The 27,976-nt window shown below is 44.2% G+C and overlaps 1 protein-coding gene across 2 annotated transcripts in view; it reads right to left on the bottom strand.

Annotated features, from left to right (window-relative positions):
• Nucleotides 1–2,688: 2,688 nt before the first annotated feature.
• Nucleotides 2,689–27,976, bottom strand: part of SGMS2 (sphingomyelin synthase 2) — a 51,177-nt gene continuing 25,889 nt past the window's right edge. For both annotated transcript variants that reach the window (XM_066573810.1, XM_066573812.1), the window contains exons 2-6: nt 26,176–26,670; nt 24,914–25,031; nt 23,444–23,597; nt 7,353–7,519; nt 2,689–5,700 (exon numbers count right to left, since the gene is read on the bottom strand). In XM_066573810.1, the coding sequence (XP_066429907.1) occupies nt 5,497–5,700; nt 7,353–7,519; nt 23,444–23,597; nt 24,914–25,031; nt 26,176–26,630 (1,098 nt within the window). In that variant the 5' untranslated portion in view covers nt 26,631–26,670 and the 3' untranslated portion in view covers nt 2,689–5,496. The remainder of the gene's footprint in view (nt 5,701–7,352; nt 7,520–23,443; nt 23,598–24,913; nt 25,032–26,175; nt 26,671–27,976) is intronic.

Here is a 27,976-nt window from a genome sequence, read left to right as displayed (position 1 = left end):
ACATGGAAATCCTTACACCCCACCTAACCTATTGTTTTTCCATTTTCTTGGAATCTATGATCCTTTTTTGTTTCGATTGCATTCGGGATCTAATGATATTCAGCCAAAATGGTTAATGCCATCCTGCTTAAAGGGGTTGTCCCGAGGCAGCAAGTGGGTCTATACACTTCTGTATGGCCATAATAATGCACTTTGTAATATACATTGTGCATTAATTATGAGCCATACAGAAGTTATAAAAAGTTTTTTACTTACCTGCTCCGTTGCTGGCGTCCTCGTCTCCATGGTGCCGACTAATTTTCGCCCTCCGATGGCCAAATTAGCCGCGCTTGCGCAGTCCGGGTCTTCTGCAGTCTTCTATGGAGCCGCTCGTGCCAGAGAGCGGCTCCGTGTAGCTCCGCCCCGTCACGTGCCGATTCCAGCCAATCAGGAGGCTGGAATCGGCAATGGACCGCACAGAAGAGCTGCGGTCCACGAAGACAGAGGATCCCGGCGGCCATCTTCAGCGGTAAGTATTGAAGTCACCGGAGCGCGGGGATTAAGGTAAGCGCTCCGGTAAGCTTTCTTTACCTCCCTGCATCGGGGTTGTCTCGCGCCGACCGGGGGGGGGGGGGGGGGTTGAAAAAAAAAAAAACCCGTTTCGGCGCGGGACAACCCCTTTAATAATGTATGCAACATATAACAAAAGTGTGATCTTTTGTTATATATGGTGCAGGTCTTGTTGTGCAGAGGAGACATTCACCATTAGGGCTACCACTTTGACAAAATTTGCGGTATCTGATGGCAATTGAAAAGTTGTAAAAACATAATAAAAAATTGCGATTCCCCTGGTCTTGCTCTACAGGCCTCACTGTATGGTAGAACACATCTGAAGTTTAATTCGCTCAATTGGAACGGTTATGTATGTAGATTACTGGTAGGAATGTGGGCCACATTATTCTAGTAACTAGATTGACGTTGCTGAACCCAATAGACAGACTAAGGTCTCATGCACATGGCCATGTTATGGATCTGCTCTTGTGCAATACAGTGCTCATAAACTTCTGTGGATCAGTATTGAAACCCTTATGTTCTTCTGATTTTATATATTACACTACAGCTCATTAATTTCAATACATCACAAATAAGGCAAAAAAACATGCTTTGTGCGAACAGTTTACAAATGAATTGAGCCTTGAATTCCTTAAATTTTTCTCTCATCCAAAGTATTTAACCTGATCATTATAAAACTAGCTTCTTTTGTTTATTTCCGAAAAAGCAAAAATTTTGATGGGTACATTAAAAATAATGAGTTGCAGTGCTTATACTGCATATCCCATTGCATGCTCTATTACAGAGGTATTAGGAGGCGCATGGAGTTACTATGGCTCTGTAATATCGAATCATAGTCTCTGCCCACACAGTTCAGCCTTGTGCATAAGGCCTATGGATCCCTTTACAAGGGCAAATTACTACCTGCAATGAGCACTTCTTGACTATACAACAAGACAATCACTCGGTTTATGGTACATGATTATTGGCTGGCAGTTCATAAGAAGGATCAAGTTTATATTGTTGTCAACAGCACATCCCTGAGGAAGTGTGCTGCCAAGAAATGACCATTTTTCCATCGACCTAAAACATGTGAGAAATGACAGACTTGGAGTCAGGAAGGTATTTTTTCCCCCTTAAATGGAGAAAATTCGCTTCTACCTCATTGGTTTTTTTTCTCCTTCCTCTGGATGAACATTTTATTATTTGTCGTTCTAAGGGCTTATTCTGACGTGCGTATATTAGCCGGGCTTTCACACCCAGCCGATATACGCTGTCCCTCTCTGCAGGGGAAGACGACGGGCCTGGCCGGGAGCAGTGCACTGAGCTCCCACCTCTTGCCACTATTTACAATGGGAAGGGGCAGGACTGGGGTGGAACTTAATCCTAACCCCCATCCCACCCCTCCTATTGCAAATAGTGGCGAGGGACAGAGAGGGCGGGAGCTCAGTGCACTGCTCCCGGCCCGCCTCCTCCCCCTGCAGAGAGGGACAGCGTATATCGGCCGGGTGTGAAAACCCGGTTGATATATGCACGTTACAATAAGCCTTAACACTGGGCACCTTTAACAAGGAATGGAAACCAGCATCTGAAAAATGCTTGCCCAGTCATTGGCCCATGTAAACGTTCTTTAACGTAGGTTTACATATAGAATAAATGGTGCAGACTTTCAGTAGTGAAGACACCTGCAAAAAAATCTGCAGCATTCATAATACAAGCGATGCAGATGAGATTATAAAAAATAAAAAAATAAAAAAATAAAATCTCATCCACATCCACATTTCTTTATGGAAAAATTCCACGTCTGTGGATTTTCATCCTGGAATTGGCCTCTTTCAATTAAAAATGAGCGAAGCGAGTCTTGCAGCAAGTCCAGATATAGTACATTCATTGCAGATTTTGCTATGGAGTTTCTGCTTGTGTGCCTCCATAGGGTTCCCACTACCCAATGAACACTGCGGCAGAACTTACTGAATGCCAGCTCCACAAACATCTAAGTGAAGGGCCATGACTTTGTACACCCAACACTATACAGTACAAAAGTCTAGGATTATTATACTATAGACATGGGGAAATACTGAAATCCATTGCTCAAAGTTTTGCTCCTCCTGAAAGTTTGTAAAGAAGTAGTAAACATTGAAAACTATGACAAAAACATGACAGCACCATCTTGGTTTACTTTATGTTAACAATTTTATCAAAATCTTTCTCCATGTGCACAATCATGGAAAATAAAACTTCTCGTATGGTGTACAAAAATATGCTATTTATACACTTACTGGCTTTTTCATGAAAAGCTCAGTTTTAAGTCACTTTTTGGTATCAAGAAACTACAGAGTAAATGACAACACTGGCATGATTGCATGTTCTCCTTGTGCCTGGCATTACACATGATACTAAAAGGAATTACAAATATACCATAAAACATAATCCACGATATACCTCCAAGGTGCAAAACAACAAAAGGGTACAGATAAACAGCACACATTACATACATATGAGAGAATAGGGCAAGATAACATAATAGAAGGTGAATATTCCCCATCAAAATGATACATTTCACTCTTTTATTGCTTAAGGAATACGTTTTTTCTTGCTGGAGAATAAACATGTGAAAAGTTTCAAAAATAACCCTGGAAACTTATTTTCTTGGCTATAGCTAGTATGGAAGAATGACTGCATTGTGGTTTTGCCATAGACTACTTGATTGGTTTTACATCATCTGGAAACGAATGGTAATAACTCACTGTGCTTTCAGACAAGTGGTCAAACACTGTGCAGTAAGGTAACTGCTGACCCTAAAAATAAAGGATATATAGGGGGATCATCTGCAAGTATGTCCATGATAAGGGCTGGGGTGGCAATCAGTGGGGCTCCATGTGAATAAAAGTCTAAGTATTACTTTGATGAGTTTGCTAAAAATTGTCAAAACTGTTTTGCCATCTAACTAATACCATATTGTACCCAATTATAGTTGAGGTTTTCCTAAAGTGAATAGTGTATCTGCAACTACTGCGTATAAGGGGATTTCTCAATATCATCCTTAATACTTCAAAGAGTCTTCCAAATCTTTTCCTGGAAGTTCCTATTAGTTGTAGTTTTCATTGCTGCAGTATGGACAGCCACTGACAGCAATGGCCATCGACTACCCTCATGAATGGTGAACCCCGCTCTTTCCTTCCCTATGGAAAATAAAATAATCTATTCCCGTTCAGGAAGGTTTTCCAACATGAAAATCAAGCAAAAATGATATAAATTTGGATTTCAAGTAAAAAGATACTAAAACCAAAGAGCTGTAGCGTGAAACTATACAAGGAATGCTAAAAATGACAAGTGTTAAATAAACAATGTGAATAGCAGTAAGATAATATACAGTAAAAGTAGTGCCACTTCCAGTATTCTCTTCTTGTATAACAGGAAGAATCCTGGATATTTGGGTAGAATGGATTACACTGGGCATTACTTCTTACAGGGGTTGTCAGAGTAAATTTTTTTTTAATCATTGCTCCCCATGGTAAAATATAATAAAAGAGCCTATACTTACCTTTTTTTGGCTCACCGCATGGCAGCTACGGGTCTTCCCTGTGATACTGTGCTTACAGGCTGCAGCAGCCTGTTCATAGAACGTCACAGCTTACTGCAGCCAATTATAGGCCTCAGTGCTCCTAGGGTCTGTGGTTGGCTGCAGCAGCCTGTGGCAGCCTGTCAAAACAAGCCTGGCAGCTCGAGAGAGATGCGTATAGGCCATTTTATTATGTCTTGGCACAGGGGATTAAGGCATATTAATATCTTACTGATTTAGAAAGAAAACTATACACATACACAAAAAGAAATCACTTAACCAATAACATAAATAGAAATATGTGATAATAAGAATATAATGATAGTATGTTCTCAAAATTTTGCGATAGTACCAGTAAAAATATGTAAACTTTAGAAGCATAAAAAATATATATTCGCCCTGGAACACAAATCTAGAGTTTACATAGAAGAAGACTATCTGCATAAAAAGTTGGGTAACTTTGTAAATACACTGCATTACTTATCTTGCACTGATCCTGGGGTGCTGCCTGCACTACAGTCCAGAGCTGCCTATACAATTCTACAGGCTTCTGAGCTGAAAATGCCCAGTTTTGCTTGCTGGCTCAGTTTTTGGACAGCACCTGGTAAGCTTGTTGACTGTTTCCATTAGCAACCAGCAGAATTGTGAATTGAGCTCTGAACTTTCACACAGCTTATATAACTCACGATCAATGATTAAAGGTCTTAACAAAGTCACTCAACTTTTATGTTAATTATATCTATATACAAAGTTGTTCACCATTAACAACAATTCAAACTCCAATGCCAAATACTGACAGTTCTGAAACATGTGACTGAAGGTGCCTGTTCTATGTGGTACCGATAACACTTTGCCTCTATTGCAGCAACTTCATGGTTTAAAGCCAAATTGTATCATTAGGACTGCAGATCAGGTAGTGCTTTGGTGGGTGTACTTCATACAGTTCAATAATTCTGCGTTGACCCGTTTCAAAATAGTTGTTATTCCTAAAGTTCCCTCATTATGTTCTAGAAGGCAGCCAATTTATCCCAACAGAATTAATTATAATTAAATTATCGATAAGTTGTAGAGCCGGTGGTCCATAGAGAGCTAAGAGCATTTTGTATGAACACATTCTAACACAACTTTATGGAACACCCCAATAGGGTTCACAGATATTTCCATGGGCTACACCAGTCTTCACCTGACAGGGATCCAAAAACTGTAGTGCAAATGTAAAGAATGTGTTGAAAGTTAAGGAGTGCGCTACAGGGTGATACTTGTGTATCTGGTGTGCAACCACCTTTGTAATCAAAGACAGATTTGGTCCAGTTCATTATATACAGTTGCATCCTCTTAAAGTAAGAAGATATTCCTTTGGTTAAGAAGATTTTTTGATAGTTTTTGTCCCTTCATGACTGAATTTAGGTGCATTTTTCGACATCCTCTCCGGTCTTCTGAACCCTGGAATAGGTTTTACATGAAGATTTGAAGCAACTGGGAGGCCAAGAAATAGGCCAGGAGAAGCTGCATGGAATACAAGCCTGAACGTTCTTCTCAAAGAACATAAATACAGGAAACCACCAAGTTCGAGAAAGAAGATTAGTTGAGGATGAAGTCTTCATTGCCTAAAAGATAAATAAAAAGTTCACTATATGGCTTTACTTTAATCAAAACTGAGGGCAAAAAAAAGAGAAAAAAGCAGCATAAATTATATCCTTAGGACAGGTCATCAATATCTGATCAGTGGGGGGCTGCTACTTGGTGCCACCAACAATAAGCTGTTTGAAGAGAACAAGGCATTTGGGTGAGCATTGCAGTCTCATCTCCAGCCAGGGAGGTTGCCTTCATTCGGCATGTAGTTCGAGAGTATCTGAGACCCATTCAAGTAAATGGGCTTGAGCTACTATACCAGACACTACCACTATGAATTTCGGCTCTGTGTTGGATATGTTGTTAAGAGGCCACCCGAGCGCTACAGCCTCTTCAAACAGTTGATCAGAGAGGTGGACTCCCACTGATCAGATACTGATGCCCCATCCTATAGATAAGTCATCAATATCCTAGTCCTGGAAAAAACCCTTTAAAATGTGATACGTTATAATCAGCCTTTGTAAACTAATTTCAGATTTTAAAATATTTGTGGCATCACGTTATGATCACTGGAGGTCTATCCTCTAGGACCAAACCCAAGAATGAAGGGTCCACAGAATTGATTTAGCGCTGCATCCCCTTCAGTGAAAAAGCTAATATGGGGATGCACCGCTAAACTAGAACTTCAGCCCCTTTATTTTCAGGACCGCGGGAGGTACTAGGGGTTGAACGCTTACCAACCTTACCAACTCTTACCAACCAATGGCATATCCTTGATATATACCAGCACTCCCTATGGGAACAACACTGTGCATGTACAACTTATTATTTTAGAGCTCTTAGGTTAAAGGACTAAGAACAAGCAGATGCTAACACGAGTTGTGACAGCATTCCAGAGTGACGTTACACGCTATAGCAGCACGTCAGAACGCATTGCTTAGGAAATGGCCAAGTGACAGTGGCTGTCATCGCGAATTACAATCTATTGCTACCCAAGGCCGAAGTTGGTCAAAGTAGCTACAAGAAACCTTCCCCCGGACATAATGGCACAGTGTTGCTATTGCTATCTGTTGTACGAAACAGAAACTGTTGCTGTAACAAATCTGCACATCCATGTTGCTAGTCATAGGAAGCTACTTCCACCTCCGGCCCTGTTCCCAGCCAGCGACCGCTCGTTCCTTTGATTTTCTGTATTGTGGATGACTGTGGTGGCTCACCGTTGGTCATGTGCAGTACAGACTTTTTAAAAGAAAGCTTTGTGCTTCCTGCGCCATCACTAGGTAAGGACATGGGTACCCGCGACCTATCCGCAATGTCAGTTGCAGATGGGCCGTCGGTCGGATGGCTTCCATCGATTTCAATGGAAGCAGTCCGTGCGGAATCTGCACGAAAATAGAACATGCTACGATTTTTTCTCCGCTTGCAGAAACTCACAATTAGATTCTGCGAGCGTATGGGGAAAAAAAATCTATTTTGTATAGCGAATTTTGGTCCACAATGCAAATCCATTGTGTGCTACCGGCCTTACTTTGGGCATTTTCACCGTTTCTATTTGCACTAAGCAAATTTAACATAAATTTTAAAGATAATCCAAGACAGAAATTTCCACTTACTGACAGCAAGATGAGATCTGGAAAACTGTGAGGAGATGAAGCAAATATACAATACATCATACAATTGTACTTACCTTTTCATTAGCCATGGCATGATACCACCAGAAGAGTCTAGTGGTTATATAGTAAGCCACGATTACATCCACAGTGTAGTGCTCATGTGCAACTAAAATACAGATGACTCCGGAAGCGCTCAGCAGCCAGCAGATTATGTGATACCACCAGAAATGCCGAGGGGAATCTGCAAAAGAGAATCACCATGAAGACCACCATGTCTAAATGTTGCTACCTCAACTTCAAGTCTATGCCGCATTCAGAGTTCCTTTTTCCACATTGTCCCACCAGCTCTAAATATTACAACAGTATGCATGGTCAATTATATACAAATCAGATTATTTCATGCTGGAGGAAAGCTATATCATATCAGCCAAGCAGATGTCTGTTAAGAGACAGCCATCGGTAGACAGCGGCTTCGGGCTTCTTGCTCCTCAACAGAGCAGAGTAGGTAGTGGTTGGCCGTTCTGGTTTGGATGATACAAGATTAGTTCTAATTCCCATTTGTGTACTACCGGTACTTATCCTCATAGAGCATTGCCTGTAGGTAAGTCTCCAGACACCAGCTGCGTCTCTTGAGTTAGACACCGTACCCATCAGAGCATGGCGAGTTGGAAATTTTAGGTTGTTTATACCAGTAACTATGCTCCTTAGGTTAATTTCTAACAGGGCTTTTGCAAGGAACTTGGGAAGAGTCCAGATGTTTTCTTTAGCCAAGTATTAGTGCAGTAATGATGCATTATCACAAGACACTGTTTTCTTCTTTGCAAGTCGGTCTGCATTGATACTCAGCCAAGAACATGAGCGTGTCTGCTGCTCATCGAATCGTCTGATGCCTACACCGAGAGAAAGGTTCATATACATGTGCAGGGCATTGAACGGAATCATTTACCATTATTACAGTACAGTTTACAAAGCTCTCTTTCATCTATGCTTTACTGCCTGTAATAAAACTGTACTTTAAAAACAATAAGCTTTTATAGTCTTGTAATGGCTTACAATCTATGTAGATAGGCATATGAAAAAAAAAAAACACGTTCCTCAGTCATACAGGAGATTGAACAATACCTCTGCAGCGCCACCTATTGGAAGGCAGCATTCCTGCAAGTCAATGTTAGACTCTTTACACAAGCCTTGTAACAATGACTGGGAATTGTTACAAGGCTGGTATGAAGAGTCTAGAATTGACTCGCAGGAATGCTGCCTTCCAATAGGTGGTGCTGCAGAGGTATTGTTCCATCTCCCTTATTTGCATATTACCCAGAGGAGCATGAATGACCTTATTACACCTTCACTCGAAGCTCAGGTTTGACTGGAGCAGGGTGGTTTTTAGGTTGCCTTCACATCTGCGGTGGGGATTTTGCTTTCCTGCTCCATTCGAGAAACAGCAGAGTGGAATCCCCATGGCTGAACAGATCCGAACAGCGCTGAACAGACCCCATGGACTATAATGGGGTCCGTTCAGTTTCCCCTCAGCTACCCCGCATTTTACCAGAAGAAAAAGTGCTGCTCACTATTTATTTCGGTATTTTGTGCCAGATCTGCGAAAGAATCTACAACCGGAGGTTCCAGACCAGACGTCAAAGCAGCCGAAGGGCTCCTGCCCACGAGCGGATACCTGCTGCAGATTCCACAGCAATATCCATCCATAGCATGCTATGGTAAAATGATTCTTCATGTCCACGAACGAAAACCAATTGCGGTTACCACTTGCGGATTTAAAAATTTGCAATGTCCTTCCGCAAGGACATTGCAAAAAGGATACAGATTCCGCGTTATTGCTGGGCGATGATACAAGAAAAGCAGCTCGCCGTGCGGACCATCCTCAGTACAAAAAAAAAGGAATAAAACAGGTATGCACGGCCGCCGCTGCTGGCAGAGCTGGATTCCGCATGCGGAATCCGGCATTGCAGTGTGCAGGGGTCTTACTCATCAACGAGTGCTGGCTGATAATGTAGTATGTTGATTAGGTTGCTTTTACACAGGCAGAACATCCTTAGTATGGGGACCAGGGGCGTAACTATAGAGGATGCAGGGGATGCGGTTACACCCGGGCCCAGGAGCCTTAGGGGGCCCATAAGGCCTCTCTCCTCCATATAGGGAGCCCAGTACTAGGAGTAAAGCATTGTAGTTGGGGGCCCTGTTACAGGTTTTGCATTGGGGCCCGGGAGCTTCAAGTTACGCCTCTGATGGGGACAAAAGAGCATTTCTCTTGTGTACACGGCGGACGACGTGTCACTGATGAGCGAGCATTTTTATGCCCACATAAAAGAGCCAATCAGCTGGCGAACGAGCATGTGCTCATTTCATCGAAGGATTGTGGGCGCATTAAGATGGGCCGATGACCATGCAAATGAGCCTTCACACCGGATCATTGGCCCATGTTAATGAGCCTTCAAGCCATATTTCTCAGGTCCAGGCAAACACCTGCATAATGCTTCTAGTAAGGTTCTTGTATTAACCCTTTCCAATCCAATTTGTATCCTGGTTTTCCTAGGGGACTTACTGTTTTTCTGCCATTATACAATGGTGCTACCTGCTGGCTAAAGTCAGTACTGCATGAGGTGATACGTTGGATAGGCTCTGACAGCAGAGAGGCTGGCAATATACAGTAAGAGAACCCTGATGGATGTCTTCCAACATCGGAGCTGTACAGCCTTAAATCATTATGTCTTCAGACAGCAGACAGTGGATTGGAAAGTGTTAAAAGAACTAGTTTAGCAACTCCTGTGCTGGTGGCACTGAATTGTAGGGAACATACTATGGTCACCAGGGAATTCCATTTTCTTAAAATATTATATATTTTATATATTATTTATGTATATAAGATTTGCAGGACTAAAAGGTTCCTTTAGGCTGCACGTCCACGGCGATAAATTGCCGGCAAATCACGCTGTCTGAAGCTTTTCATAGCCTTGCAATGGAAAGCGCAGCCACGGCATCCACGAGTGGAGAATCATTGCAGCATGCTGCAATTTGCCGTGATTCTCCACGGTGAGCCTATCTGTCAGGCTCAATGCGGAGAATAGTCCGCCGTCTCCTGCACCACGGCGGCGGCGATCTGTCGCGGGATATTGCTACTCCTGTGGTGATTATCGTCTGAATAATTGCCTGAAATGGCAATTTTTGGTAATACTCGTGTCGTGTACACTTAGCCACAGACATGGCTAAGCGAGCGATTGCTCAGCAGTAACTAATCACTTCATTTCAGCTCACTGAAACGAAGCGACTAGCGGGTCAATTTTCACTTAGTATTAACAAGGGTGGTTCAACCTTTGAACTGCCTGTTCAATGTAAATGAAGGCAGAGGCCAGAAGAGATCTCCGATGCGCTCTGCCTGCAATCACTGAATGACTAACACGCCCGACAGTTGTCCCATTTAAAAGGTACCTCAAAGAGTCAAATATACACTATATGACCAAAAGTATGTGGTCAACCCCTTCTAATTATTGAGTTCAGGTGTTTCAGCCACACCTGTTATAACCAGGTGCATAAAATCAAGCACACAGCCATGTAATCTCCATAGACAAACATTGGCAGCAGTATGGATTATAGTGTAGCACTCAGATGTCAATTGTGGCACTGTCATAGGATGCCACCTTTCGAAAAGGCCGCTTGTGAAACTTCTGATCTGCTAGATCTGTCCCGGATAACTAAGTGCAATTATTATGAAGTACAAGCATCTAGGAGTAACAGGAAAGCCACAAAGCGGTATACCGCACAAACTCAGAATGGGGCCATCGAATACTGAAGTGCATGGCACAGAGAGTCTATGGTTGCATCACTCAGAGTCCCAAACTGCCTCTGGAAGGGACATTAGCAGGAAACCCGTACCTGAGAAAACGGGAATTTTTTCTTACCGATAATTCCCTTTCTGGAAGACATCATGACAGCATACGCTGGAGGTTGCTCACCTGCTGACCTGAAGGGACAGGAAGAGGCAGAGTATAAAAAGAACCTCCCCTCCACCAACACCAGTGCGTTCCAAATTACCACAGTGACCAGCTATTTAACCAGAAGGTGTGTTTTTATTGACATCACACACCTCAGAAGTCAAAGCATACACAATACCTCATGTGTTGGACAAACTAGGGTAACCATGTTGGTAAGGGGGGGGAAAAAAGCCCGTATGCTGTCATGATGTCTTCCAGAAAGGGAATTATCAGTAAGAAAAAATTCCCGTTTTCCCCATGACATCATGACAGCATACGCTGGAGGAATACCAAATAAGTGGCATGGGCTTTTTAGGGAGGGATTACGGCTTGGAGCACCTTCCTACCGAAGGATGCGTCCTGACTATATTTAAAGTCCAGCCTATAATGTTTAATGAAAGTATGGCCTGAAGTCCATGTGGCTGCGTTACAGATTTGCTCAATCGACGCGTGCGCTCTCTCTGCCCAAGAGGATGCCACCGCTCTCGTTGAGTGGGCCTTCAATCCTTCTGGAGGGGGGATGCCCTTGGCCTTGTAAGCCTCCTGGATGGCTCTCCTGAGCCACCTGGCGATCGCATCTTTAGAAGCGGCCTTTCCTTTGGCCTGCCCCTGAAATTGAACGAAAAGTTTGTCAGACTTCCTGAAACTTTCCGTTGCCTCAAGGTACGCTAGTACCGCTCTTTTGACGTCTATATTGTGGAGCTTTTGTTCTTTTCCATTTTTGAAATTTTGGCAAAAGGCTGGAATAACTATTGGTTGGCCCTTGTGGAAATCTGACAATACTTTAGGCTGGAAGGACGGGTCTAAAGAAAAAACTATTTTGTCTGGGTGGATAGTCATATATGGGGCCCTTCGTGAGAGGACCTGGATTTCCCCCACGCGTCTGGCCGACGTAACTGCCACAAGCAGGGCTACCTTGTACGTCAGCCAGGCGATGGATAGATCCGTAATCGGTTCGAATGGGGGGGGGGGGGGTTGCAGAAGGCCTGAAGGACTATGGTCAGATCCCAGGGTGGTGCCGTGGGCCGTGTGAATGGATGTAATCTGCTCGCCCCTCTAAGAAATCTCCTAATCCACCTGTGCTCCGCCAGCGCGAGATCGAAGAATGCCCCCAAGGCCGCAATTTGGACTTTGAGGGTATTCGGACTCAAACCTTTATCCAGGCCCGCCTGGAGAAAATCTAAGATTTTACGGACGTCTGGCTGGTCCAGCTGCTGGATGTCCTGGCCTAACCACTCCGAAATTTTTTTCCAGACTTTGGAGTAGATTTTGTGTGTCGAGGGTTTAAGGCTCTCGCTAATGGTGGAAATAACATTAGGGGAAAGACCCTTCCCTAGGAACTTTACCCGCTCAAGCTCCAGGCCGTGAGCCTGAACTTGTGAACTTCCGGGTAAAGAAGAGGGCCCTGCGACAGTAGGTCCGGTCTTGTTGGAAGGTGGAAGGGCTCTCCCACTGACAGGGATCTCAGGAGGGGGAACCACGGTCTTTTGGGCCAATATGGTGCTACAAAAATTACTGTTAGGGTTGACTGCAGTAACTTCCTTAGCAGGAGCGGGATTAGTGGTAGAGGGGGAAAGGCATACGCTAGGTCCCAATCCCAGGGGTGAGAGAGAGCGTTCGTGCCCAAGGCCTGTTTCTCTGCGCCTCTGGAAAAGAAAAGCCGGTATTTGGTGTTTGCGCTTGACGCAAAGAGGTCTACTTCTGGTACCCCCCACTTCTCCACAAGAAGGCTGAACACCTCTGGATGGAGTTCCCACTCTCCTGGGTCCACTTTCCTTCTGCTTAAAAAGTCCGCGGCTGAGTTCTCGGCTCCTTTTATATGAAAGGCCGATAGGGACTTTGTTGTGCCTTCCGCCCATTGAAGGATCCGCCCCGCCAGTCGTTGTAGTGGAGGATTCCTGGTGGTACCCTGGTGGCGAATGAGTGATACTGTTGTCATATTGTCTGAGAAGATCCTCACATGCTTCGCCACTAACCGTGTTTGCAGGCTACGCAGGGATTTCCATACCGCTTTAAGCTCCCTAAAGTTCGATGAGCTAGCTTTCTCGTGAACGTCCCAGGCCCCCTGTACATAACCGCCTTCAAAGTGGGCCCCCCACCCTTTGGCGCTGGCATCGGTCGTGATTATTACTGCCGGGTCCAAATTCCAATCGGATGCCTGAGACAGGTTGTCCGACGACACCCACCAACGGAGTGAAGCTCTGGCTTCCGCAGAAATAGGGATTGTCTGATCAAGCGAAGCCTGCAACTTGTCCCAATTCTGGAGAATTAGTGACTGGAGTCCGCGACTATGGAACTGGGCCCAGGGGACCACGCCGATGCACGAAGTCATTAGTCCCAGGATCCGCATTGCGTCTCTTATCGTTACCCTATGTTTTTTTATAGAGGTTGGAACATTCCTCTATGATAAGATGTTTTCTTAGGAGAGGAAGGGACGAATTTTGTAGACTGGAATCCAGGATGACACCCAGGAATTTCTTCCTGGTTTCTGGCTCCATGTTGGATTTTGACTCGTTAATAATCCAGCCAAGCTCCTTAAATAATTGCAATGTGGACTCCAAGTGTGATCTCAGAGTAGACGGGGAATCTGCCACCAATAGGAAGTCGTCCAAGTAGGGGATGATCATGACACCCTGATTTCGTAAGAAGGCCACCATTTCTATCACGACCTTGGTAAAAATTCGCGGAGCCGAGGAGATTCCAAATGGGAGGCAGACGAACTGAAAGTGGCAGATTTCCCCCTCCACCCCCAGCGCAAACCTCAGGAACTTTTGTGAGTTGGCGTAAATAGGGATGTGAAAATAGGCATCCTTAAGGTCTATTGTAGCCATTACGTTATCTCTGGCAATTAGAGGAGTTGCAGTTCTAATGGTTTCCATTTTGAATTTCCTATATTCAATGAATCTATTCAGTTGTTTGAGATTGATAATGGTGCGGTGGGAGCCATCTGGTTTGGGAACCAGAAAGAGGGGGGGAATAGAAACCTTTTCCCTGTTCCTTCTTGGGGACCGGGATAACCGCGCCGAGACCCTGCAGGTTCCGTACGCCCTCCAACAGAGCCTGTTCTAGGCCTAGAGACTGGGTTGGGGTTATCACAAATCTGTCCGGGGGGCGGGATAGTAGCTCGATCCTGTACCCCTCCGACACTAGGTGCAGTACCCACTCGTTAGTTGTAATACTACGTCAGCTATTGGAACAGCGAGCCAGTCTACCCCCTACCGGGCCCGAAAGTATGGGCTGAGGGACAAAAGTTAAAGTCTTACCCCTTCCGCCCTTCGGATAAGACCATCTTCCGGTCTTCCCCTTCCCGGCGTACGTGGACGAGGGATGAGGAGTGAAGGGTCTCTTGGGTGGTCTGGTGGCAGGCAGTCCGTAACTCTTGTCAGCTGCTTTCTCCAGCAGACGATCCAGGTCTGGTCCAAATATGCGCCCGCCCCGGAACGGTAGGGTACATAGCCTATTTTTGGAAGCTGAGTCCCCCGACCACTCTTTTACCCACACTGCCCTTCTGGCGGTGTTCGATAGTGCTGCCGTGCGGGCTCCGAAGCGGACTGTTTCCATTGAAGCATCCGCCAGAAACCCTGTTGCCATCCGTAGCAGAGGGATGCCACTTGCGAACTCCTCCCTAGGGGCTTTTTGGTCGACTAGGGCTGCGAATTGGTCCAACCAGATTGCCATGGAACGAGCCACGGAAGTAGCCGCGATGTTGGATTTCATGATCAGACCGGAGGTAGACCAGGCTTTACGCATGGTTGTGTCCACCTTATGGTCCAACGGGTCCTTTAAGTGGGACGTATCCTCAAAGGGTAATCCGGACTTTCTGGATACCATGGCAATTGCCTCATCGACTTTTGGTATCTCGTCCAAAAAGGACACCTCATCTCCCGGAAATAAAAGGCGTTCTTTGAATTCCCTAGGAATTAGCGGAGCCTGATCCACGCCCTCCCACTCATTTAGAATCAGCTGCTTGAGCGTGGCGTTTACGGGGAATGAAGATTTCCGTTGCGGGAGTAACCCCGCGAACATATCCTCCTGGACTGTGCGGGGTTGCTGCACGTCTTCCTCCACCTGCATGGTTCTGCGTACAGCTTTTAGCAGTTGATCCATGTCTGAGGTAGAGAAAAGATATTTTTTGTCCTCCTGCGTCACTTCCCCGTCAAAATCCATATTTTCCGCTATGTCGGAGTCGGACTCAGACACCGCCGGAACCGACCTGCGTGTAACCCCGGAAGGCCCAGGTTGGAGGTCCGAGAGAGAGGACTGCACTTCTTCCCGGACGACTGACCGAATTTCGGCCATAAGGGAAGTTTTTTCCTCCTGCATAACTTTTGCGGAACAGGTAGCACATAACGTTTTTGTGCAGGAGTCGTCGAGTTTGGTTAGACATACTGGGCATTTTTTACTCCTTCGTCTAGCCTCCCTCGGTTTTTGAGTATCCCTGTCCTGTAAGACAAGGGAAACTCTGTTAGTCGGGAAGTGTATGTAGTGCAGGTATAGGTTGGTCCACCGGACCACTTACAGTTTGGAGGGTCTCTGGGTCCTCTCTGGCCAACATCTTGCGTCTTGCAGGAACGCTTCCTGTACTTAGGATCGTTCCTTAGCATGGGGAAACACCACCAGCTGATGCAGGGGCAGCAGATTTTTAAATTCGGCGCCGGCCGCGCCAGGCCACGCCCCCTTTGCAGGCCACGCCCCCTTTGCGGAGCGTCTGATGTCACCGCACTGTATTCCGCCGCCCTGGAGCGCTCCTGTCGGCCCTGGACCCGGAGATGGCGGCCGCCGCCTGAAATGACGGCCGCAGTGGTGCCGGCAGCCCGTACTTGGACCCCGGCCCACGCAGTCCCCGGAAAGCGCCCAGATGGGGTCCTTCCCACTGGGGTTGCCGGGGCTGCCCGAAGAAAAACGCCGCCGCTTCGCCAGTAAGTCCTCCTCCGGCATGGGACAGCGTCGCTGGAGCTCTGCCGTTGCTGTCCTGAAGGGACAGGAAAAACACTGGTGTTGGTGGAGGGGAGGTTCTTTTAATACTCTGCCTCTTCCTGTCCCTTCAGGTCAGCAGGTGAGCAACCTCCAGCGTATGCTGTCATGATGTCATGGGGAAAACTCAAGAAATGTGTCTCCATGGTTGAGCAGCTGCACTGTAGTCCAAGGTCAGCATTAGAGATGAGCGAGCACGGTCTTTTCAAGTAACTGCTTACTCATCGGAGCACCATGCGGGGTGAGGGGTGGAGAGGAGAGAGAGAGATCTCTCTCATTATCCCCCCGCATGGTGCTCTGACGAGTAAGCAGTTACTTGAAAAGACTGATGCTCTCTCAAGCATCAGCCTTAAACGAGCATGCTCGCTCATCTCTAGTCAGCATGTGTAATACTGAGCATCAGCAGGAGAGCTTAAACTAGCGTTTCTCGACTTCAGTCTAGAACTTCCCCCAACAGGTCATTTAATTAAAGTCATTGCCTCAAAAATTAACACAAGGGTTCTCTCTTTAAGACATCTCCCCAAATTATGACCCGTTGGAGGGACTTGAGAAACACTGCTGTAAATTACGCTGTCACTGGCCACTGCAGCAGTGGAAAGGTTCTCTGTAGTGAGGTTTCACGATCTGGTAGTTTGATGGGCAAATCTGGGTTTAATGGATGCCCAGAGAATGCTACCAACAAATTGCATGGTGCCTACTAGAAAATGTGATTGATGGGAGATAAAGGCATTGGGCTGTTTTTCATGATTTGTGATAGAGCCTTTATTTCCAGTAAAACAATGTAAAGTACATAAATATGTTCCTTCAAGGGGTTGTCCAATGTTTAAGAAAAAAAAAGTGCCCCATGCCAGTAAATAAACAAGCTTATACTCGCCACTCCGGCACCAGCAGCTCCGGGTCTTCCCTGTACACAGGCTGCCCATAGCCTATAATCACAAACCAGGAGCGAAGAATGGAGCCACAGAGCTAAAGCTGCAGGCGGCCATGAGAGAGGAGTAGAAGCTTGTTTATTATTTTCTAGCATGGGACTCTTTTTTTCCTCTTCTTCCACTTTTTTAAAAATTTATCTTGGACAAACCATTTAAAAAGGTCATTTCTAGATTAAAAATAATATTTTCAGCCTCTGCTCACCTAACCAAAACAGAAAAGCAATAAACATCCATTACCTAGGCAAGAGGGTTTTCCCATTAAATACATTTATTCCTTATTTACAGGATAGGCAATAAATGTCTGATCACTGGGGGTCTGATTGCCGGGTTACTTCTATAGAATGGAGGCTCAGCACATCCATTTCCACTGATCCCATAGATGTGAATGGAGCAGAGGTTGAGCACACGCACCACCATGCCATTCACATGGGGCATTCAGGTGCGCAGATCTCAGGATCAGTGTGGGTTCATATTTGCTCCATGTTTTATGGACTGCAATATGAAGCTAATGTAAATCTAACATATTTTCCGGACTAAAAGACGCACTTTTTAGCAAGACAAAAAACCTTTCTGAAAAGTGGGCACATCTTTGGGTCCGATGTCAGGAGGGTCTGGGAGCGCAAGACCCTTCTGACCACTTCTATAAGGCCGGTTTCACACAGGTGACAGAATTGTGTGATTTTCTCGCTCTGTAACAATATTACAAATCACATGTATGTGAGGCACATGCTTTCCAATGGGTTCCTTCACATTAGCGAGCTTTTGTAGGCTGTTACATTGCAAGAAAAATAAATCACAGGTTGCTAAATATTGCTGCGATTTGTGAGGTTTTGTAGCCCATGTTGGAGCCGGACAGTGACTGTTATGGGAGTGGGGGGTTTTTTGCAGGTAGGGTTTATTTTTGGGGTAGAGCTTATATTTCAAGACACACCCCACTCCACCCCTGAAAATCCCGGCAAAAGAGCGCTACAAAGTCACGCAACTTTATAGCGACACGAAATCATGATATCGCTGCGGTTTCTTCATGGCGATAATCACTGTCACCAGTGTTAAAGAGGCCTAATGAGCAGTCATAGCACAAAAACGACGAAATTGATCATTAACACCGGCAATCGCACGAAGAAATACTTTACCTTCCCCAGAGAGCTCTGATCCCGGCGCTGCTGACCATCCCGGCGCTGCTGACCATCACAGGCCCTGACCTCTGATACTTCCTCCCGACATCCGCGTGTACAGGAAGTGCAGCAATCACAACACCAGAGGTCAGAGCTTGTGATCATCAGCAGTGCCCGGAATGGAGCTGCGCAGGGAAGGTAAAGTACTTCCTGGTGGGTTTCCTGCCCCATCGGAGGTACTGGGGGTCACTAGTACGACTAGGGCAATTTCTACTGCTAGGACCACTTAGGGGCCAATATCACTATTGGGGCCAATGCAGCTATGCACATCCACTTGAAACTAAACCCTCTACTTCTTTAACCCACCAAGAAAGTTCTAATTTATATGAAATATTTTTATCCCATTTACTATTGTCTAAACCTGGGTGCATCATATGGTCCAAAAAATATGGTACGTGTGCATATCTTTCACAGCCATTTTTTAAAACGCAGCATGCGTTATTTTTAATATGTATGTGCCTCCATATTTGGAATAATATATATTGGCAAATATAGTAGAAAATAAAACCAAATGACAGCAAAACACGGTGGAAGGTACATATCAAATACGAATGACCTATAGTTATACAATGATTAGAGTTAGGGGCGTAACTATAGGGGATGCGGTTGCACCCGGGCCCAGAAGCCTTAGGGGGCCCATAAGGCCTCTCTTCTCATATTGTAAGCCTAGTAGTATGAATAAAGCATTATAGTTGGGGGCCCTGTTACAGGTTTTGCATTGGGGCCCAGAAGCTTTAGCCTAGGTTCACACAGGGCGGATTTGCCGCGGTTCTGCCGCAGCAGATTCGCCCGCGGCCGCTAATTTTGGGATTAGCCAGGCATGTGGACGAGGTTTCTCAGAAATCTCCTCTATGGGAGAGCCAGCCGCAACGAAAAAGCATGCGGCCGGGCCGCTTCAAAGCCGCCGCGGCTTAAACTGTGGCGGTTCTCCCGGCGGAAATCTCGCGGTTTTTGCTGCGGCCAAACCGCGAGATTTCCGGCAGGAATACGCCAAGTGTGAACCCAGCCTAAAGGTATGCCTCTGAGTTACAATATTCATTTGTGACACTGGCCTAAAAGGCTACTGCTAAAGCAAGCATGTAGGCGTTAAGTAGTATGTAGCGTGTTCTTGCAATAAATTGCAACTAGAATCCCACTGACAATTCGCTTCATTTACTGAAATCAAAAAGTAACTGGAGTTACTTTAACGCTGGCCCTTCCCCCTATCACCAGGTCATACATTATGATAGCAAACCCCGCCCACAAAATGGCGCTACCCACGGATGCAACGAGCACTTTCATTTTCGATTTCATTATAAATGTGAGTACATGTTTTATGCTTTTTATGTATCATATGGCTTGAGAAAGGTGTCATCAGGACACCGAAACACGTTTCCTGTCTAATACGTTATCCACAATCGGTGGATTGTTTAATAAAACCTTGGATTTTATCCAGTACACCGGTGTGTACCATCGTCTGTGATTGGAGTCTACACTTCAAGGAGGGGGTTTCTGTATCTACACACCCCCCTCCTCCCCAGTAAGTGTCTTTTCCTACACTATCACTTGCCTTTACGCTTACCGCTAAAGAAAAAGTGTTCTTCATACAATACAAAGTACCTTGTAGCGCGGTGACAATTTTTTCTAACAATATTGTATTATATATTTCTTTGTGAGGGTTACCCTGTATCAGGGAACCCTTTTTAATGTCCTGCAGCTCTCCGGTTAATACGTGGATTGGGTACTCACGGAACCCCAGTGGAGTGGAGTTTTTTGAAAAACCTTGTGGCGCATTCCTATCCTACTCATCCAATATGCAGTGCAAATGCATTCATTTAATTTAGCCCAAAGAGCTGACATGTGCGTATTTTTTTATTTCCTTTAACACACATAATATGCAGTGCTAAAAGCCTATTGATTCACATTGGGACATTCAGACCTGCGTTTTTTTTTTGTTTTTTTTTATACATGCGACAAAACACAAGATGCCCTATTTTGGTGCGTAATGCGCCCATTATAAGCTATGGCTGCTTAAACTACACCTTACATGCATATTTGCCATGTACTGCGTGTGTAACAAATGCACACGTAATACACAGACAACATACGCCCATGTGAGAGCCCTAAAATAGCTGTATAAGGAGTCTATTACACAAAGCATCTGGACTATGAACTGTACATAATGAAGTGCACACAAGTTCTCACCATGACAGCTGTGTCAACCAATCTGCATCTAAATAGGTGCAATTCAAGATTACAGTCTATCTGCACTCCATATGCAGAACCAGGACAGCAAAAGCGGTCCGACTCCAAATATTAAACACTCTGGGGGAAATCTATCAAAGGCAAAAAGGTTTAAAAAAAAAATTGTAAATCTTGACACGTCTCTTGCGGGGAAAAAAAAAAATTTTACTACTTTTTTTTTTCTTTAGTGTGCACACTGCTCAAACCATTTTAACCCTTTGCAATCCAATTTTGGATTCAGGGTTTCCTAGGGGTGGGGCTTTCTTTTTCTGCCATTTTACATTGGAGACATCTGCTGGCTAGCGCCAGTACTGCAGTATGTGATATGCTGGAGAGGCCCCCCCGACAACAGAGCGGACAGTAATATACAGTAAGAATACCCTGCCAGACATCCTCCGACATCGGAGCTGTACAGCCTTCAATTAGAATGTTGGAAGATGTCAGACAGTGGATTGGAAAGGGTTAAGAGTGGGTGTTGCCACTTCGGCAGGATAGATTCATCTATAATTACGTCAGAAATTATGTACTTTGATGCAGTTGACTTTTTTTTTTTTCTTAAAGATTAAAAAAAAACAAAAAACGGAAAGTTTACACCTTAGGCAGAAAATATTGCAATCATGAGACATCGCTTCATCTTCTTGCAGAGAACATGTGCCTATAAAAAGAAATCATTACCTCATTTTACATCCTGAATTTCATAGTCGTGATAAGTGACTTGGCTGGCAAGCTAATATTCATCTAATGGGACAGGATGCTGCATAAATGGTGTTCTGGTTTTCAGATATAGCATTTTGAAAGAAATCAGATACAATCATTCCTGCGAGCACTACAGCCTCATAATCATTAGCACCGGTTCATGAAAGGGCTTGCCGGCTAATGTGTGCCCTACAATGTAGCAATTACACCGGGCACTGATGTGCCAGACCCAGAGAGTCAGCGCACTGCCTAATGGATGTATCAATACGTCCTGCTTCCTATGCCCAATATCTGGAGATGGGCTTATTGCCTGGAACAGCGCTACACCAGACAGATGATATAGAAATACAGGCAATGGATACACTATCAAGCAAAACATCGCTCGAGGCGCTTTTGGGGGTTAAGCTCATCTACGAATATATAGACAATAGATGTTCAAAATACTGTAGATGTTGGGAGCCATTAGACCCTCCGGGCATCAAATTTAATTTTGTTTTCAGTAGCCAGGTAAGTGTGCCCATAAACATCAGTAGATAACTTAAAAAGTCAGACAAGCAATTTGTAGTTTCATTAGCTACTAGAGATGAGAGAGTATACTCGCTAAAGGCAATTGCTCGAGCGAGCATTGCCTTTAGCGAGTACCTGCCCGCTCGAGACTGAAGGTTCGGGTGCCGGCGCGGGGGAGCGGAGAGTAGCGGCAGTCAGCAGGAGGGAGCGGGGGGGAGAGAGAGATCTCCCCTCCGTTCCTCCCCGATCTCCCCCACAGCTCCCTGCCCGCCACCGGCACCTGAACCTTCAGTCTCGAGCGGGCAGGCACTGGTACAGGTACAGCAATGCTTGCTTGAGCAATTGCCTTTAGTGAGTATACTCACTCATCTCTACTAGCTACCTATCTCTCAAGATTTATCTAGCTCTTACAGACTCATTTTTGCACTTTTTAAGTGACCTTCCGTTTCAGGACAAAAGTCTGGAGGGGTTATATTACCTGCAGTTCTTCCTTGCCATCCCTGGGTTCTGTTTTCACTCATCCAAGTTGGCTGACAATCTTCAGACTACCCAATCCCCACAGTGCATTGATAGTTCACTAAACCTGCTCTGATTGGTCACAGCTGCTCATGTGATCAGTGCTGGCCAATCAGAGAGTGTGCATTAGCTAGATAGAAAATTGTTACAGCCATCTTACACAGCTGAAAGCAGAGCCTGAAACTGGTGGGTCGGAGAGAAAAACAACTGTAGGCAATATACCACCAACTAACCTTCGGTCCGAAGACAAAATTTTTTCCCCAAAACTGGAGGGTCACTTTAAGACCCTTTTACATTGCAAGATAAATTAAAACAAGTATATAAACTAACGGCGAAGTAGTGACCGTATATCATTCATTCAGCATACATTTACACTGAACAATTGGTTAGTTTTGATCATAACCGCGACTCTGGTCAACCCTTCTGCCATTACTTTCTATTCCGCAAATCAATACAAGGCCTGTTTATACCAAAAGATTTGCAGCAAACAATCTTTAGGTCTGTATGAAAGATGCGGTCAGATACAATGCAATGATTTATTACTGATCGTTCAGTCACTGCCTTCCCCCACCCCCGCTTCCTTCCCCAAGTGGGGCAAATTGTCCTCTGCCTCATTGTTTTTTTTTGCCTTCCTCTGGATCCACAAGGGAGGGTAGAAACTGGCTGAACAGTTGTCTTTTTTAAGCCTAGCATACTAGGTTACTATGTTAGTAAGGGTGGACTGCTCATAGATGTAAAGGCTGAATTGTAAAGTCCATACTAGTTCAGACACAGCAGATTTATAAAAATTGTCAAGGAAAAGCTAAACTTTGTAGCAACCAATCACAGCGCAGCCTTCATTTTTTCACGAAAACCAATTAGGAATGAAAGCCGAGCTGTGATTGGTTGCTGTAAGCAGCAGATACAGTTTGTTTCAGAAATATCCTCTTCGCTGTGTATTCCCCAACTGACCCAGACATTTTTAACCCAACTTCATGAACTGACTGCATACTGCTGAGGTCTTGGAATGAAGATAATCATCAAGTAAGACCTGCTGTTCAGGTCCTGAAAACATGGCGGTAATGAGACTAGTATAAGTTAGCAGGTGGCTGCAATGTGTTACAGGACCTCCGACAGTGAAAAAAAACCTGCATTACTACTAAGGTATGTAGCAACTTACATTCTTTGATGAATAGGTAGGTTAGCGTCAGAATGACAGTGTGACCGCTATACAGAAAGTCTCCACATAAGATATGAGATCCTGTTATCGTCAGTCCGCCTCCAGTTAGTAATCGTAAAATCCTTTGTGCTTTGGCGTATGAATCTCCATTCAACTAAAATAGAAAAAAAAGGGAAAAAGGTATAATAAAAAACAAAACAAAGCTTGCAACATGTGACCACATGCAGCGCAATACAGTAAAAGAGCCCCAACTGTAGTGTTCTTACTGCTATGGGGTGAGCCATAGAAAAGTAGCCCCGTTACTAAAAGAAAATAGGCTGCCTTGGTGGAGTTGTTGCTTTAAGTCTGATCAAGGGTAATGTCTGTATTGGCTTTTTATGTTCTCTTTGCTCTTCTATTTCTCTCTCAATGAAACAACAGATTTGGTGGCTCAGTTGGTAGCATTGCTGCCTTGCAGTGCTGAAGTTCTAATCCGACCAAGGAATCTGGCTGTATGGAGTTTTTCAAAGTTGATGTTGCCTTTGATGAGATTTGAACCTAGGACCCAGCATTGCAAGGCAAAAGTGCTAACCAGTGAGTCACAATCATTGAAGAGGCAAGCAGAACCACCACCTTCAAGTGCCATCCGCCTCCCATTGTGTACAATGTAGACAAATGCTGTTCAGTCGCCTCATTCCAACTAGTCTTTTTTTTTAGGTTCAAACATGTTATTTACCTCATTACTCTACAAGCTGGACTGAGCAAATCAAATCAAAGGTAGGTGCAGGTCAGACACAGGGAGCTCAACTGACGTTCGACCAAGATCAGGGATGAACAATAGTGCAAGAATAACGTTCCGTTGATATCAATAGAAAATAACCCAAAGTTAGACAAAAAACGGTAACAAAATATTTTTCTACACTGGATCGGAGATTCTTGACATATATTCTACACAAACTGAATAAATCTGGAATTAAGAGTGCATTCGCATTGTAAGGTCATATGGTGGCCGTACTGTGTAAATTCATCCTGTTACCGTTCAACAACCAAAACACATTCTCAGCTCGAAAAACCGATAGGCAACTTATCAAAAAGCATTTTCAGATATCCAGTCAATGTTCTAATTGACACAAACTCCCAGAGTATTGTATGGTTTCATTTCTACATCGAAAGACGTGCCTCTATACTAGACCCTGGCAGAGATAGATGGACACCGCCACGGTTAGCGAAGCACACCAACTGAGCCGACGGGGATTTAGCAAGCAAATAGTTTCAGCTGAATAACTTCTATTATGGCAAAATGACTCAAGAACATGTAATGGGAAAAAGAAAATGTATTTCTGAAAAGAAGAATAGCCCATTTTACAAATTAGGATCTCTTCCAGAAAAACTTTTCTTCCATTGTAAGGATAATTCATGTCGATTAGTTTAGCAGCTCTTTACCAGCTGACATTTGGAGGGTAAAAGAAGTCGAAGACCTCCAATGCTTACCTTTGGGGCACATTGGAAGTGCATTCCGGGCACAGGGAGGGTTGTAACATACATTGTAATACATCTGTACAAGTACAAGGTCCCAATAATAAAAAAGTACCGGCGGCCGATAATTGATCTGGAAACAAAAGGAAGAGATAGACTTGTTAGCTGCGACATGCTTATTATGGGAAGTATATACCGGCATGAGGAAATGCTAGAAGAAAATATGATGGCCCTACTAAAGATAGATGTCTGAGCTGCTCCAACTGTACATCTGAGCTGCTCCAACTGTACTATTTAATATGGAGCTTTAGTTTTATATTAGCATTGACATAGTATTACAGAACTTTCTATTTATTAGTGCTCATTATGATAGGAGCATCATGTGAAATGAGCTTACATCTATTTCTTAAAGCCATATATAGTAAATCATTCTCTAAAATGCTACTTTAATCATCACATAGGGGCACATACTACATGCTCTATAAACAGCAGACAAGAGCCCTATACTATCAGTTTCCTGAATATATATCGGTAACCGTATGCGTGGTTAGCCCCTTAATGACGCCCCCCCCTTTCATTTTTTCCTCTCCTCCCTTTTAAAAATTCGTAACTCCTTTGTTTAGCCATCAACATAGCAGTATGAGGACTTGTTTTTTTGTGGGACGACTTGTATTTTTCAATGGTACAATTTAATGCTTTGTAGACGCAAAAGCAAAGTAAGATATGCAGATGCGTGCACACAAAAAAAACCAAAACATAATTCGTTCCGCTCATGCGTGGGCAAATACGCATATGCTCAGGTGAAGGGGGCCTAAATGATGCCTTTGTAAACTAGTTCTATTAGGTTGTGACTGGAGATAAGCAAGCACGCTCGGATAAGTCAGCTACAGATAAGTCAGCCTCGCTCTTCTCGAGTAACTGCATTCTTGTCCGAGTGTTGTCGGGGGGGGGGGGTGAGATAGTTGGGGAGAGAGTGAGAGAAATCTCTCTCTCTCCCCCTTGCTACCCCCTGCTCAACCCCGTTGCCCCCCCGAGCACGCTCGGACAAGAATGCAGTTACTCGAGCAGAGCGAGGCTCACTCGAGTAACTGACTTATCCGAGCGTGCTCGGTCATCTCTAGTTGTGACCTAACAGGCGGCAGAACCACAACCCTTTAATATTCCCTTGAACAGTCTGCATTTCCATAAACCTGCCTCCCAGCAAAAACTATATAAAAATATCTGGACTTTATTTTAAGAATGCACCATTTTTTAGGCAATTAAGCACAACTACTTACTTATATCTGAGGAAAATCCACTGGATGAACCATATTCCAACCAAAATCATTCCATTTATCTCAGAGATAGAAAATGCCCACGTTATCCGATCAATGTAGTCAAAGAACTTGTCCGGTAAGGGTGGGTTCACTTCTTTAGGGGGAACCCTTTCATGAACTACTGTGATCATAACTGTGGTGAGGACCATATTGAAGAGCGCATAGACAAATGCAATGCCAGTTTTCCACCATTCTAGAGGATATTTATTTTGAGAGTCTTCTGGCAAACTGATCTGAATGTAGTCCGGATACTTCTTTGCTCCTTTCCGTAGACCATTGGTTAAACCTTTGGGTTTAGTCTTAACATTTTTGTTGTCTTCACTATTTGAGGACGCAGATCTTGAAAAGCCATTTGAGGTCTCGCTGTGTGGAGCTTCTTTATGTACTTCAATGACTGCAGTCTCAATAGCATCCATTGGGGCAGCTTTAGGGACAACAAATTTTATATAAAATCACCTATAAAAGAAGAAAAGGAAACAATTTACTAATAATCAAAAATCTGACAAGCAATGATTTCCTATTTTTCTATATGGGTCTCAAAACTACAATCATATTTGCATGGAGATCATGGAACACTTTGGTGTAATGGAATAGCCATGGGCACAACACATTACAGCCGTTTGGCCAATACTAGAGAGACATCTACTTTTTTTCAAGGGAGCATTGTCCTGAAAGACTACAGGCCCATTTACACGGAGTGAGGATCGCTTAAATGACAGTGAGTGACAGTTTTGAGTGATCATCTTTACATGATTCCAGCTAATTAGCCACCTAAGAGTTAATGCAGGTGGAGTGGGATACCACCATGATAGCTCAGAGAACAATGCAGCTGTTTTGTATATGCAGACGCATTGTTCTCAACGCTTTCAGCTGGTGTCCCGCAGAGAACTGCCAGTGGGGTACCAGCTAAAAGAATACTATCAGCGCCGCTTGCTGAGATATCAGCATGCAGCAGTGATAAGGCTCATCACTTATTTCTAGCTGGCTAGAAATGAGCGATGAACGAACAGTGCACAATAACCACGCATTAAGACGCATCGATTATCGCTCAAAAGATGGCTTTTGAGCAAATTTTGAGCGATAATAGTTGTGTCTGATTGGGCCTTATCTTTTGCAGGATGAATCAGTCCCTCGATGAGATCTTTATTTGATCATCAGGTGCTAAATTCTATAAACCAATACTATACATGTACCGATGCTTATGGATGGACTCCAAGCAGAAACTTACTGTGTTGTATTTTTAGACAGTTTAATGCCTGTAATTGAGACAACTATGTATTTAAACTTTATTAACATATGGGAGAGGCCAGGTATTCACTGCATCTGGAATAAAGCCAAATCTCATTTTCATTTCAAGTGGATTATGAATGAGGTTCGGTTAGGTAATTATATCATAATGACACAACCGATTAACATGCTAGCAAAAAGGTGAAAAAAGGTAACATCTTGAGAGGAATTTTTTTATGTAAAAAATCTAAAGTAATGCATGTGCAGCTACTTCAAGCTTGTTTGTACGAGGTGCAGCTCTTATGCCTTCTAACTCTGTACAGTATTTTTTTAGGGTCATTTTTCAGTCACTTAAGAGTCAGGAAGGTGTGAAGAGACTTATAAGGCCATCCATGCTCCTGTAGGAAATGTATGCAAATGAGAATATGAAACAACGTCTCTACAGCGCCACCTATTGGAAGGCAGAATTCCAGCAAATCAATGTCAGACTTTCAACAAGCCTTGTAACAATGACTGGGAATATAAGCCATTGTTT

The sequence above is a fragment of the Eleutherodactylus coqui genome, chromosome 7, assembly GCF_035609145.1.
Source record: "Eleutherodactylus coqui strain aEleCoq1 chromosome 7, aEleCoq1.hap1, whole genome shotgun sequence".
NCBI classification, from domain to species: domain Eukaryota; kingdom Metazoa; phylum Chordata; class Amphibia; order Anura; family Eleutherodactylidae; genus Eleutherodactylus; species Eleutherodactylus coqui.
Note: the sequence above shows the minus strand (reverse complement) of the source record. Positions and strands in the feature narration are given on the sequence as shown.